This window comes from Equus asinus, chromosome 8 (genome assembly GCF_041296235.1).
Source record: "Equus asinus isolate D_3611 breed Donkey chromosome 8, EquAss-T2T_v2, whole genome shotgun sequence".
NCBI lineage: Eukaryota > Metazoa > Chordata > Mammalia > Perissodactyla > Equidae > Equus > Equus asinus.
In genome coordinates this window covers 75808614-75822264 of record NC_091797.1, presented here as the reverse complement: position 1 = coordinate 75822264, position 13651 = coordinate 75808614, and the positions used below count along the sequence as shown (strand labels likewise).

Here is a 13651-nt window from a genome sequence, read left to right as displayed (position 1 = left end):
AGAGAGCCCAAAAATAGACCCATGTAAATATAGTCGACTGATCTCTGACAAAGGAGCAACGGAGTCCAATGGAGCAAAGACAGTCTTTCCAACAAATGGTGCTGGAGCAACTGGACATCCACATGCAAAAAAAAAAAAAGGAATCTAGACAAAAACTGACACAAAATAGATCATAGACCTAAATGTAAAATGCAAAACTATAAAACTCCTAGAAGATAACATAGGAGAAAATCTAGATTTTCTTGGGTATGGAGATGATTTTTAGATACAACACCAAAGGCAGACCCATGAAAGAAAGAACTGATAAGGTGGACTTCACTACAAACTTCTGCTCTGTGAAAGACAGTGTCCAGAGAATGAGAAGACAAGCCACAGACTGGGGAAAAAAACTCGCAAAAGATATATCCGATAAAGGACTTATCCAAAATATACAAAGAACTCTTAAAACTCATAAGAAAACAAATAACCCGATTAAAAAAGAGGCAAAAGACCTGAACAAACACTTCACCAAACAAGATATACAGATGGCAAATAAACATATGAAAAGATGCTCAATATCATATGTCATTAGGAAACTGCAAATTAAAACAGCAATGAGATGCCATTACATACCTAATAGACGCACTAAAATCCAAAATACTGACAACACCAAATGCTGGCGAGGAGGTGGAGCAGCAGGAACTCTCATCCATTGCTCCTGGGAATGCAAAATGGGACAGCTATTTTGGAAGACAGTTTGGCAGTTTCTTAGGAAACTAAACATACTCTTACCATGCAATCCAGGAATCGTGCTCTTTGGCATTGACCTAAATGAGCTGAAAACTTCTGTCCACACAAAAACCTCCACATGGATGTTTATAGCAGCTTTATTCATAATTGCAAAAACTTGGAAGCAACCAAGATGTCCTTCAGTCGGGGAATGGATGAATAAACTGTGGTCCATCCAGACAATGGAATATTATACAGCACTAAAAAGAAATGAGCTATCAAGCCATGAAAAGATACGGAGGAAACTTAAATGCATATTAGTAAATGAAAAAAGCCAATCTGAAAAGGCTACATACTACAGAGACAGTAAAAAGATCAGTGGCTTCAAGGGGTTAGGGAGGAGAGAGGGATGAAGATGTGGAGCACAGAGGATTTTCAGGGCAGAGAAACTGTTCTATATGATACTGTCATGATAGATACTCGTCATTAAACATTGTCAAAACCCATAGAATATACAACTCCCAACCCTAATGTAATTTTGATAGTGGGGGAGGCTCTGTGTGTTGGGGGGGGCAGGGAATGTATGAGAAATTTCTGTATTTTCAACTCAATATTGCTGTGAATCTAAAACTGCTCTAAAAAATGAAGTCTATTGAAATGGTTTTAATGTTAAATTTTATGTTATGTACATTTTACTGCAATTCTTAAAAAAAGAAGAATGTTCATAGAAGCTTCGTTCATGACATCTCCAAACTGGAAACAATGCTCATGTCCGTCAGCTGAAGAATGGCTCAATGCCTGGTGGATGGGCACCCAGTGGAATACTGGGCAGCCAGGAAAAAACGAACCGCTGCCACACACACAACCACACAGATGAATCCCAAGAACATACTGCTGAGTGAAAGGAGCAGTATGCAAAATAGTGATACTATCTGATTTTATTTGTATCCAATTCAAGAACAGGCAAGACGGATCTTTGCTCTTAAGACCCTTAGGAGATGGGTAGTGACTGAGCAGGAACATGGAGGGAGTGTTGTTTGGGATCTGGTGCTGATTACATGGGTGTGTCTACTTTGTGAAAATTTGCCAAACTGTACACTTTTGTGCCCTTTTCTGGATATGTGCTCCATGTTAATTGAAAAGAATGTATATAGACACATATACACATATGTATATATACATGCATATTACAGATAATATACACGCACACATGCCCCTCTGGAATCAGATAGGAGGATGGGTGTTCTAATTCTGGCTCTGCCACTCACTAGGTTTACGACCCAAGACAGGCCCCTGCACTTCACTGAGCCTCAGTTTCCTCGTCTGTAGAATGGAGATGATAACACCTCACACAGCCAACGAAAACACATGTCATGGCTGGCTGGGAGCACACATTAATTTGGTGCTTACTATTAATATTCTTCTTGCTGCTGTTTACTGTGGTGACTGAGCCCAGGCTGGGGCAGGGTGGGGACAGGGACACTGTTTCCAAGGAGGATGGGGCCACGGGGAGAGCCAGCGTAAGCTGAAAGCAGACCATGCTCACCTTGTAAACCACTGCAAAGGGAGAACTCCACCTGGGTGAGCTGGGGGGAGGCTGCAGGTGCCAGGCCCGTGTGGTGGCTGGCTGCAGAGCCAGCTGCCCTGGGCCTCCCCGGTGGGGGAAGACAGTTCAAGGCGGGTAGTGACCATCAAGCTGGGGAAACGGATCCTTTCCTGGATAGTAGGTCCCTTCCCTATCGCTGGGCTATCAAGACACCTCTAAAACTTTAAACACCTTCTCAAGTCACACAGCTCTGGGCTGGGGAGCTGGGTCCTGAGTGGGGGAAGCAGGCCCCCAAAGGCCATTCTCCTCCTTGGGGAAGCCTGGTAGCTTCAGGAGACTTGGGCTGGGTGCCAGGGTTCCCATGGCCCAGTGACCTAGATTTCATACCTGAGGAGGAGAGCAGGCACCGATGGAGACCTGGCTGCACCTTTAGGAACAACCCAGCACAGTCAGACTTGGGTTCCACTCCGAACTCCAGCACTTACGAGCTGTGTGACCTTGGGTGGGTCATTCAACCTCTCTGATTCTCATTTCCCACATCTGTAAAATGGGGATAGTGCCTATCTTCTGCATTTGTTGTGGGGATTAAACAGCTTCCCATTGCAAAACGTTAACCGTGGCCTCCTCTGCCCAAAGATTTGGCGCCCAATACCACCCTGGCCTTGCTCCCTAGGACGGGCCCTTGTGCTTCTCGCTGGCCTTCCAGCACACCAAGTTCATCCCTCCACTGGGCCCTTGCACTTTCCATTCCCCTGCCTAGAACCCTTTCCTGCCTGATCTTGCTGCAGCAGTTAGAGCTCAGCTGAAATGTCCCTCTTCAGGAGGTGTCCCCTGGCCACCGCATCTAAAGCAGCCACCTCCAGGCACTGCCATCGCACCCCACACTGTGTCTCCCTCTCTCTCACACTGAATGAGAATAACTTGGTCACGTAACTGTTTCCTTGCTTACTCCTGTCTCCGCCACTTGACTGAGAGCTTCAGAAGGGCAGGGACCTGTGTCACTCAAAACACACTTCCACATGCTCATACGCACACCTCCCATACTCACAGACACACACTCAGGAGGGTCTTGCTGCCCCAACCCAGACAGTGTGAAAACCAATCAGGCTGTTGGTGTGGGCTTTGCCCGGAGAGTGGGGACCCTCTCCTGGTCCCGCGTGGTACTGGGGCGAGGCGGGGAGACTTTGTAGGTGGGAGTCTTGACCCCCAAATGTGCTGAGGGAGATGGCTTGGGAGGACGGCTTGGCACTGAATCAAAGGATGTGAGGGTCTCCCCTCTCCTTCTGGGGCCCTGGGCTTCCGGAGGAGCAACCTGTGGGCCTTGGAGCTCAACTTGCCATAGAGAAGAAAGGAACCAAGGCTGTGCTGCCTGAGTGTGTGAGTGTTCGTGCTGAGTGTATGTGTGACTGTGTGGGGTGTGCCTGTGAGTGTGGGTGAGTATGTGTGTGAGGGTGTGCATGAGTGTGAGCATGTGATTTGGGTGTGTGAATATGAACACTCATATGTTGATGGCCTGTGTGAGGATGTGAGCGCATGTGTGCTTGTGGGTGAATGTATGTTAGCATGTGCGAGCGTGTGTATGCACCACTGAGTGTCAGTGTATGACTGCGAATGTGTGAGTGTGAAGCTGTGTACACACAGGGAGGAAAGGAAAGCAGAGTCATCAAGGAAATGCCAACAAGCACGGAGAGAAAATTCAAAATGCCTCATATTCCCATCACTCAGAGAACCCCGTCCTGGTGAACAGGGAACTCAGTGGGGTTCAAACTCTGTATTTGTCCCCTACTGGTGAGTGACCTGGGGCAGGTCACTGCACCTCTCTGAGCCTCAGTTTCCCCATCTGTCACATGGTGATATAATGGCACCTAGCTCAAAGGTTTGCTGTAGGAATGAAAGGGGACAAGGTGGGCGGTAGAGCCCTTAGTGCAGGTCCCGGTAGAGAGGCTGGCTCCGCCAACAGGAATCGTCACTTGTAGTCACTTGTTTATCTGGGATAAGGGCTGGAGTTTTGAAGCCCCAGAGTCCACCCTACCCCCATCCGCGCACTACGCTGAGGGAAGGAACTATAGGGCAGGGGTCAGGGGTCAGTTCCAGGGGACACGACTTCTCCCTGCTTGGCGCCTTAGTTCTCTCATCTGAGCAATGGCTTTGCCATCCAAGCGTCTTCACGCGGCTTTGCAGCCTGAGCCTGCGGGGTGCACGGCAGACAATGATAGGGTCCCCAGGCAGGGTATGTGCGCTGTGATGGGTCCCCCCGAGGGTGGGGCGCACGCCGTATAGGAAACATACTCATCTCACGCAGCTGCTGGGCAGAACTTGACCCTGGCTGTGCGGGGTGTGGCCGCCGGCGGACCACGCCCTGTCGCCCGCCCACATCTGAATCCACCCGGAGCGCCACCGGAAGTCACGCCGGCCGGAGCGTTTGCGCGAGACACTCACAGGGGCAAACTGCTTGGAATCCTAAAATACTGCGGCGGAGGCGCCCTAGTGCCAGGCAGGGACTCGGGGTAAATGCTAAACCCAAGCTCACACGCACAGAACTGGATGGGTCATAGCGGTTGGCAGGAACGAGATCGGACCCTAGAGCTTCTCTAACTGTCCTCGTGGGCTTGGCTGGTTCTTCAAAGCTCCGAGCAGAAAAGGGAGGCGGCGTTTAAACAAAACGTCTTGGGATTTCGAGTCCCTACCTCTCCACGTCCTGTGAGGATGCGACTCAGTTCACTTATTTGTAAAGTGGGGCGATTAATCCCTGCCTCGTGGATGGGGAAAATGTGAGGCGGGACGGCAAGGCCGCGTGCTCTCAGCCGAGGCCGCCGACCCCACCGCGGCCCGGGAGCATCTTTCTCCGTCGCGCACCGTTTCCTGGGACGGGGCGTCTTCGTTCTTTTCTGCGCTTGGGAATTTAGAACGGTCCCTGGGCCTCTGGTTCCACACCCTCCCGGCTGGGGGCGTGCCCGGAAGTGCTCGTACGGAAGCCGGCGGGGACGCGCGCCGCTCTTCACCATGGCGACGGCGGGCGCCCCGCGGCGCTTCTGCCGCTGCGCCTGCTTCTGCTCCGAGAACTTGTACGTGGCGCGCTACGGGCTGCACGTGCGCTTCCGGGACGAGCAGCAGCTGCGCCAGGACTACGGCCCGGTGAGTGGCCTCTGTTGGCTCCGCGGGGATGTGGGCGGGGAGGACCTTTGTCCCCGAGGTCTGCGGCTGTGCCCGCGGCGCGCAGCGCGTGCTCAGATGTGACAACAGAAATGACAATCTCTCGGTGCCTCCCTTTTCTCACTTTAAATGGGGATAACAGTGTCTCGTTAGTGAGGTGGTCGTGAAAGACGAATGAACAAACACATCCGTGACGTGCTCCGGGCAGGGCCCGGCTCAGCGCGCGGTCGGTGTGGTTGTGAGAGCAGCAGAGAACCCTCCCTTGTCTTATCGCATTTCAGCCTCACAGCGATCCTGGGAGGTCGGGGCTCTCGTCTCCATTTTAGGAGGGGAAACTGAGGCTCAGAGATGTTCAGTGACTTGCCCAAGTTCACACAGTCGTGCTGTGCTCACTGGCCTTTCTGCTCCCAGATCCTGCGCAGCCGAGGCTGTGTCAGCCCCAAGGACTTCCAGCAGCTGTTAGGAGAGGTAACACCCCCCTCCCCCCCCCCCGCCCCCTTCCCCTACACATCCAGCCTGGCCGCTGCTTTTTATATCAGTAGTTTGAAGGGTCTTCCATCCTAAGGCCTGCCAGTCCCAGATCTCTGCAGGGCTCCTTAGACCTTACGTTTCCTGCTCCCTGTCCCTACTTACCACAGCACTTGGGTCCTGTCACCAGAAAAAGAGAACGCAGGGAATGCCAGGTTGTCTACCTCATGCCATTTTGACATGAGAAACTTGGCCTCAGAGAGGGGAGTTCTTGCCCAGGACTTCACAGCGGGTGGAGCTGAGATCTCTCCCAGGGCCACCAGGCTCCTGGTCTTCATCCCTTCCCCGACTCCCCTTGGGCTGGTTCCAAGACCGCTGCTGCTGCTCTGTCCCACCTCCTCCCTCACGGGGGGTTAGTGGTGGAAGCTTCCCAGGAGAGCCCTTTGCAGCCCGTGGAACAAAAGGCTTGGCCGGGACTCTGTTTCCCTCCCTGCGTGGGTCCAGCTGGTTGAGGTGCATCAAGGGGCTCTCATCCCAGCCAGGCTCACGCTGGTGCAGCCCAGAGTTAGATGGGCCCCCTTCTAGAAGGAGTCCCCTTCAGCTAATAGCTTGGCATCTGCAGTCGACTCTGGCAGAGTCAGGAGTTTAGGGAGACTTGGCTTCCAGCCTGGGCCCTGCTCTGGCCCTCTTGAGCCTCAGTTTCCTTATCCGTACAATGGCCTTGGAAGGGATGGGAGGCCCCATCCTGGTAACGGGGCCCTTTGCCACCCCAGCTTGAACAGGAGGTGGAGAGGCGGCGGCGGCTGGGGCCGGAGTCAGCTGCCAGGAAAGCCCTCATCGCAAGCTCCTACCACCCGGTGCGACCCGAGCTCTACAAGTCACTGCAGGTACCTGGCAGGGGGCAGGTTACTGGAAGGAGGTGGAGGCATCCGGGCCTGGGGGCTGCTTGCCCCACAGCTGGTGTGTTCTGCCCCTAGGATGCGGCTCTGGCTCCCGAGTTTCTGGCTGCGACTGAGTACAGCACATCACTGGGCGCAGACCTCGAGGGCCTTCTCCAGCGTCTGGAGACAGTGTCGGGTGAGGTCTTGGCCCTGTGATCTGGCAGACTAGGGGGTGGGACACTGGCTCCCCCCACCCACCGTGTGTGCCTCCAAAAACCAAACCAGCAGGAGCTGGAAGAGCTGGTGGAACCACCCTGCCAGGAACAGGGTGTCTGTATTCATTCACTCACTCACTCACCCAGCAAAGTTCTTCAGAGCCTTGTATCAGGCCTGAGCCAGCTGGCACATTCAGATGAAGAGCTTAACACAGGAACAACTGAGACAGGTGTGGGCTGGGTTAAGGGATCAGCAAGGGATGGTGAAGGACCCTCCAGGGCTAGCAATGCGGGTGGTGCAGGAGGAGCAGGTCCACCCCTATACCTGAAGGAGTGGGCAAGAGTGAACCTGCCATGACCTGGAGCCATGGGAGAGGGGCTGCCGGACAGCCGCTGTGGCCCTGAGCAGAGGCACACAGCTGTGCCAACTCAGAAATGACCCATTCTCCTGCCCGGGACTCCCATTGGCTAAACCTAGCAGGAAGTTCCAGGCCAGGGAGCCCTTGCAAGTTCCTTAATTTCTCTGCCTTGGTTTCCTCATCTGTGAAATGGGAGCAGTAATACCCATCTGGAGGTGTTGTGATAACTAAGTGAGGGAATGTGCATAAAAGGCTCAGCACGGGTAAGTTTTGGAAGGTGGTTCCTAGACTTAGAATTACTGTCATCCTAGGTCTGCGGGGTCCTGTGGGGAGACAGATGTAAAGTTGCTCCCCTCATGAAGCCTGTGCTCTGTTGGGGGGCACAGGGTGGAATGTGCAATGAAGGCCCCCTTCCCAGGCTCAGGGGGACCCCTCCTTGCCATCCACTCCCCAGCAGTGGAGATTGTGGAGGCCGGTTCGGTGGGGCTGGGGCTGGGCTGTGAGTTGGTCAGAGGTGGTGTGTGTGGTAGGGCACACAAGCCCTATACCTCTTGGGTGCTGGTGCATCTGCCGAGACTTTACATTTTTGTTCTGAGCCTGGCCTTTCCCCACCAGGGCCCCACAAGAAAGAGCAGCCCCTCTTGGCCTCTGGGGGACAGAGGCTCCAAGAGATTCTTGAGTTGAGGTGCAGACTTTGGTGGCTCATGAGGGGTTGGGGGTGCAAAGAAGCTGAGGCTGGCTCTGTGGTCCTGGACTGGCTCCATTGCTGGCCTGCTGGGTGTCCTTGGGCTTGTCCCTTCCTGTCTCTGGGCCTCATCAGGACCCGCATCTGAGTTGGAGGCTAGAACTGAGGGCACTCTGGAGGCAGGATGAGAGGCTCCAGGGAGCAGTGGGGGGGCCTGAGAATAGAGCTCCCCTTGCTGTACACACGTTACATCATTTACTCATCACACAGCCCTGGGGGGGGGGGGTACCCTCATCATCCCCATTGCACAGATGAGGAAACTGAGGCTGGGGGAAGTGAAAAGACATGCCCAGGCTTACACTGCTCTTGGGGAGATTGAACTCAGGCCTGTGCAACCCCACACTGGAGCTCCTGGCCGACAGACTGTCCCGCCCTCTGCAGAGGAGAAGCGCATCTACCGGCTGCCAGTGTTCACAGCACCGTTCTGCCAGGCCCTGCTGGAGGAGCTGGAGCACTTCGAGCAGTCGGACATGCCCAAGGGAAGACCCAACACCATGAACAACTATGGGGTGGGTGAGGCTCCGCCTGGTGGGCCCGAGGAGGCAGAGACATCTGGGGTCTGGGGAGACGTAGCTGCAGTGCTGCAGACGAGCTGTGTGACCCTCTCTGGGCCTCGGTCTCCCTGTCTGTAAAGTGGGATCACGGTAGGATTATTATGAAGTTAGACGAATTGATGTTTGCAAAGCACATAGCACTGTCCTTAGGAAGGAACTCCCCCAGGGCACCAGGGTGAGGCCCACCAGTCTCCCCACCAACCCCGGATCTCCCTCCCAGGTGCTGCTGCACGAGCTAGGCCTGGATGAGCCGCTGGTGACGCCTCTGCGGGAGTGCTTCCTGCAGCCGCTAATGGCCCTGCTGTACCCAGACTGTGGTGGAGGCTGGCTTGACAGCCACCGCGCCTTTGTGGTGAAATACGCACTGGGCCAGGACCGTGAGCTGGGCTGCCACTACGATAACGCTGAGCTCACCCTCAATGTGGCCCTGGGCAAGACCTTCACGGGGGGTGCCCTGTACTTCGGGGGCCTCTTCCAGGTTAGTGTGTGACCTGTGGGAAAGGGCCTGGGGCAGCCAGGAGTGCCCAGGCCTGAGCCCCACTGTCTGCAGGCGCCTTCAGCCCTGGCCGAGCCCCTGGAGGTGGAGCACGTGGTGGGCCAGGGCGTTCTGCACCGGGGCGGCCAGCTGCACGGGGCCCGGCCCCTGGGCACTGGAGAGCGCTGGAACCTCGTTGTCTGGCTCCGGGCCTCTGCTGTGCGAAACCGCCTCTGCCCCATGTGCTGCCGCAAGCCTGACCTGGTGGACGACGAGGGCTTCGGTGATGGCTTCACCCGAGAGGAGCCCACCACAGTGGATGTGTGTGCACTGACTTGAGCCTGGTATGGCCCAGTCGGAGGAGGGGGGGTGGCACCGTGCAGAGGGCTCTGCCACCTTGGGCTGGGCGAGGCAGAAATAAACTTTGTGCATCCCTCAGTACTTCTGGGCTCAAGAGGACATGCAGGCTTCTGGGTCATTCTTTCAGCAGACAGGCTGGCTCAGGTTGGCTTTGTTAGAAGCAGAGCCTGCGGTGGGAATTCCTGTGCAAGTGGTTTGTTGAGGAAACACCCTCAGGGGAAAGTGAGGGAAGAAGGATGGGGCAGGAAGGAGCTGGGCCATGATGTGGTGTCAAGTGGAATCCAGTCTCAGCGGACCCCACGGGGAGCTCTGGAGCATCAATTGTACAATTTGCCCCCAGCATCAGTTATAGGTGTGGGCCCAGGGCGGGGAGGGGTGAGTAACTTCCCAGACATGGATCTCCAAGGCAAGGTGGCTCCCAGGGGCCAAGGGAGCTGTGAGCAGTGGACATCACAGCTGGGGGTGAGTGCACCTGCCTATGAAGGGGATTTGGGTGGGCCACCAACAGCATCTTCTAGACAGTGTTGAGGGCTTACTGAGGAGGGGCGAAGAGTAGGGACTCTGGACCCAGACTGCCTGACTTTGAACTCTGATTCTCCCAGTGGGTAAGCCACTGACGTCTCTGTGCCTTAGTTCCCTCTCTAGAGGTGCCTGTCTCCTAGAGCTGTTGTGAGAACCAAATGACTTAACGTTTATAAAGTGCTTTATAAGAGCCCTGTGTTTGCTGCTGTTGTTGTTGAAGAGTTTGCAACTTGATGGCCCCAAAATTGGATAAGGCGTGCAGCTGTGCTGTTTATGGGTTGACATCTGAAAACCAGAGATTTCCACGTTGAAATCTTGAGTTTTGGCTTCCCTGGGAAGGCAGGAAAATCTGGAAACAGCAGGCCCTACTCCACATTGCAGAAATCAGCCGGAGCAGAGCCTCAGCTGCCCGCTCCGTCTCACGGGCCCCTCCCTCGGTCACTGCCACGATCTCTCCGGACGCTTATGGACATTTGAGCTTGCGACCTCTGCATTACTGGGTGGGGACGTAGGAAAGACCAGGGCGTCTCAGCCCCGGAGCTCACGGCCTGGTGGAGTGGACAAGTCCGCGGACAACGCAGGGCGGGGGGCGGCGCGCAGCAGGGCCGCCTTCCCCCCGGGGCCTCGGGGAGGCCGGACTGCAGGGGCCCGCCGGGAGGGCAGAGCTGCGGCGAAGGGCCTGCGAGCGGGGACTGGCGCCAGGCTAGGAAGCACGTCCCTCGGCCGGGAGCTGCGGGCGCAGGCAAGGCCTCGCACCAGCCTGGAGGCGGAAGCCCGGATGCCCAGCTCGCCTCCGCGGGAGGTGGGTGCTGCACGCTCCGTTTCTTGGGCTGCCTCAGAGACGGAACCTGGGGCTTCGGAACTGAAGGCAGCAGCGTCTAGCTTCGCAGCCGGACGGCCGGACTCAGCACCACCCGAGCCGGAAGTCACCTTGCCGGCGCTTCCTCACGCGAAGGCGTGGTGCAGGGCGCCCTGTCCGGCCCGATGGGCAGCTGAAGAGGGAGCGGAGCAGCTCCAGGGGCTTTCGTTAAAGCGGCGAGGCCGCGGAGGGCACGGGGGTGGAGGGTAGGAGCAGGCGGGATGGGATTCAGGACGCACTGGGCAAGCTGAGGATTGCGGCCGTTCTTAAGGGCGCCTGAGCCGTGTGCGCAGGCGTGGAGCTCCGGGCGGGGGGCGGGCCCTTAAAGGGACCGCGGCGGAGGTTCCGGGGGTCGGCCGAGGAGCTGTGGGCGGAGTCCCCAAGGGTTGGGGTGGGTGAGGACCGTGCGGTTGCCCGGACCCCCTCACACCACTGCCTGGGGCGGGGATGGGCCCTGGGCCCCCGAGGACCAGGCCCAGAGTAGAGCCGCCCTGAGAGCCTCCGTTTCGGCGCGTCTTCCCGTCTGCAGCCCTTGGCGCTATGGCTCACGTCGGCTCTCGCAAGCGCTCAAGGAGTCGCAGCGGGACCCGGGAGCGAGGGTCGGAAAAGAGAAGGAAGAAGAGCAGTAAGGACGCCCCGAGGAGCTGCTCGGCTTCTAGATCCCAAGGCCGCAAGGCCAGCACCGTCTCCCCTGGGGCGGAGGGTGAGGACCAAGGATTTGGGAAAAGGGATGAGGGAGCTTCATGGAGGGAGCTGCAGGCCGGCTTCCCAGGACTGGCTGTGGGGAAGTCGCAGTGAGCAATAAACGGTCAAGGGTGCAGAGCATAGAACCTGGATATCTGGATTGAAAGACCCTCAGAATCCAGGGGCTGGGCCGACTCACTGAGTATGGATTGAAAGGAGCACTTATGCTTTCTGTGCAGCTGGGCCTGGGATGTCGGGGTTGGCCGCCCTGCTCCCGGGCACACAGTGTCTGCGTGGAGCCCAGAGAGTGCTGACCCCTGCTCTGGCAAGCCCTGCCAGGAGGTCTCACCCCTCTGAGTCCGCTTGAGCCTGCCACAGGCCAGAGCAAGGGGACGAAGGTTTACTTCTTCCCCTCCTGGCCTTCCAGCCTCACCTTCTCCCTGCATCACTGAGAGAAGCAAGCACAAGGCCCGGAGGAGACCACGATCCAGCTCCTCCTCCTCTTCTTCCAGTTCTTCCAGCTCCTCTTCCTCCTCCTCCTCCTCTTCCTCCAGCGATGGCCGGAAGAAGCGGGGGAAGCACAAGGACAAAAAGAGGAAGAAGAAAAAGAAAAGGAAGAAGAGGCTGAAAAAGAAAGGCAAAGAGAAGGCCAAGGTGCAGCAGGCTGAGGCTCTGCCGGGACCCTCCCTGGACCAGTGGCACAGAGCAGCCGAGGAGGAAGAACATGGCCCAGGTACCATGCCACCTTGTGTGCAGGAGGGGGAGGGTCCTCTCCTCGTGTCCCAACCACCACCTGCCTACCATTTCCCCTTCCAGTCCTGACGGATGAGCAGAAGACCCGCATCCAGGCCATGAAGCCCATGACCAAGGAGGAGTGGGATGCCCGGCAGAGTGTCATCCGCAAGGTGGTGGACCCAGAGACAGGACGCACCAGGTGGGGAGCGCTTGGCAAAGCCTGGCCCCATACTGCTGCATCTGGGAGTGCTGGCCTCAGATGGACACTCTCAGGAGGAGGGGCCGGTGACGGGGGAGAAAGTAGTCTCTTGTTGCTGGGACTTCTTAGGCCGTTCCTCCCCATTGCCTAGAGTAAGCAATTGTAGGAGCTGCTGCTGGCCGCCTTTATCCTTGTCCCAAGGGTGGGAGAGAGGGAGGGACTGGGAGCCTGAGGCCTGACACCCTCTACTGGCACCGGGCAGTTCCGGTTCCCATTGCTCTGGCATCAGAGGCTCAGCCTGCCCCGCCTCCTCCCCCAGGCTCATTAAGGGAGACGGTGAGGTTTTAGAGGAAATCGTAACCAAGGAACGACACAGAGAGATCAACAAGGTGGGTGTCCCCCCTTTGCCCAGGGCCCACCCTCAGCTCTGTTTCTTATGTTCCCCCTCCTGTGCTTTCTTCCCCAGCAAGCCACCCGAGGGGATGGCCTGGCCTTCCAGTTGCGAGCGGGGCTGCTGCCTTGAGGGCCCTGTTGGCCAAGGCCTGTGGACGTGCTGGTGGCTTGGTCTGGAGGCTGGCCTCAGGGTGGAGAGCAGCAAGCCCAATGGGTGCTGTTTGCTTTTTCTCCTGGGGACCAGCCTCCGGTCCAGCCTCCTCTCAGAGGCAGGGGTGGAGGACGGGGTCACTGGCCTATTCAGTTCCCCCCTCTCCTGGAAGAGCACAGCTCCCCAAATATTAAATGTCCCCTGCTTGGAGAATTCCTCTGTTCTGTTGGTTTTTGTGCAGAGGGGGAGGGAAGGCTGCTACTTGACTCTCTGGAAAAACAGGACTCTAGGAGCTTCTGGGGAAAGCTGGGGTGTACCCCGGCAGTTGTGCACACAGGCCACACTGGCCACCTTTGCCCTGTGCATCCTCAGATCAGCCTGCCTGGACTGGACCCAACCCCCAGCCCTAGTTGAATCCCAAACCCAGGGACTTGGCTCTTAGATCTGATTCCCTCAGGCTGGGAGGGAGGCTGCTGCCCTTGCTGTGTTTATCCTGCAGGTGACAACAGTTGAGAGTCTCGGCGCTGGGGCCGTGGGGGAATCTTGGCCCAGCTTACTAGCTGTGTCCTCTGTGAAGCAGAGAGGCTAAGAGTACCCACCTCAATGAGCTGCTGTGAGGACAAACCGAGTTCATGCCGGGAAGG

At 56.7% G+C, this 13651-nt stretch overlaps 3 protein-coding genes across 6 annotated transcripts in view; 2 read left to right on the top strand and 1 right to left on the bottom strand.

Annotated features, from left to right (window-relative positions):
- Positions 1-4729, bottom strand: part of ABCB9 (ATP binding cassette subfamily B member 9) — a 34771-nt gene extending 30042 nt beyond the window's left edge. Inside the window, exons 1-2 of the mRNA XM_070515933.1 lie at positions 4544-4729; positions 613-697 (exon numbers count right to left, since the gene is read on the bottom strand). The gene's annotated coding sequence lies outside the window, so the exon portion shown is untranslated. The remainder of the gene's footprint in view (positions 1-612; positions 698-4543) is intronic.
- OGFOD2 (2-oxoglutarate and iron dependent oxygenase domain containing 2) lies at positions 4666-10176 on the top strand. 3 transcript variants are annotated; one of them, XM_014858769.3, is made up of 7 exons: positions 4666-5389; positions 5819-5875; positions 6649-6762; positions 6853-6952; positions 8457-8584; positions 8850-9107; positions 9180-10176. In XM_014858769.3, the coding sequence occupies exons 1-7, from the start codon at positions 5258-5260 to the stop codon at positions 9441-9443; spliced, it is 1053 nt and encodes a 350-aa protein (XP_014714255.1). In that variant the 5' UTR covers positions 4666-5257; the 3' UTR covers positions 9444-10176. The 3 variants fall into 3 exon arrangements, with proteins under 3 accessions (XP_014714255.1, XP_044631927.1, XP_014714257.1); XM_014858771.3 differs by having other exon boundaries at positions 4783-5389; positions 5689-5875; XM_044775992.2 differs by lacking the exon at positions 5819-5875 and having other exon boundaries at positions 4782-5389.
- Positions 10177-10878: 702 nt separating this feature from the next.
- ARL6IP4 (ARF like GTPase 6 interacting protein 4) lies at positions 10879-13464 on the top strand. 2 transcript variants are annotated; one of them, XM_070515935.1, is made up of 6 exons: positions 10879-11051; positions 11375-11548; positions 11957-12262; positions 12346-12463; positions 12783-12852; positions 12930-13220. In XM_070515935.1, the coding sequence occupies exons 2-6, from the start codon at positions 11386-11388 to the stop codon at positions 12984-12986; spliced, it is 714 nt and encodes a 237-aa protein (XP_070372036.1). In that variant the 5' UTR covers positions 10879-11051; positions 11375-11385; the 3' UTR covers positions 12987-13220. The 2 variants fall into 2 exon arrangements, with proteins under 2 accessions (XP_070372036.1, XP_044631925.1); XM_044775990.2 differs by lacking the exon at positions 12783-12852 and having other exon boundaries at positions 10911-11051; positions 12930-13464.
- The last annotated feature ends 187 nt before the right edge of the window (positions 13465-13651 follow it).

What these genes read in the sequence shown, in the direction of transcription:
- OGFOD2 (XM_014858769.3), top strand. Translation starts at nt 5,258, where the DNA reads ATGGCGACGGCGGGCGCCCCGCGGCGCTTCTGCCGCTGCGCCTGCTTC. An exon ending in TCCAGCAGCTGTTAGGAGAG is followed by an intron (nt 5,876 to 6,648) that starts GTAACACCCCCC and finishes TTGCCACCCCAG; the next exon opens with CTTGAACAGGAGGTGGAGAG. An exon ending in AGCTCTACAAGTCACTGCAG is followed by an intron (nt 6,763 to 6,852) that starts GTACCTGGCAGG and finishes TTCTGCCCCTAG; the next exon opens with GATGCGGCTCTGGCTCCCGA.
- ARL6IP4 (XM_044775990.2), top strand. Translation starts at nt 11,386, where the DNA reads ATGGCTCACGTCGGCTCTCGCAAGCGCTCAAGGAGTCGCAGCGGGACC. An exon ending in GGAGGAAGAACATGGCCCAG is followed by an intron (nt 12,263 to 12,345) that starts GTACCATGCCAC and finishes TTCCCCTTCCAG; the next exon opens with TCCTGACGGATGAGCAGAAG. An exon ending in CCAGAGACAGGACGCACCAG is followed by an intron (nt 12,464 to 12,929) that starts GTGGGGAGCGCT and finishes TTTCTTCCCCAG; the next exon opens with CAAGCCACCCGAGGGGATGG.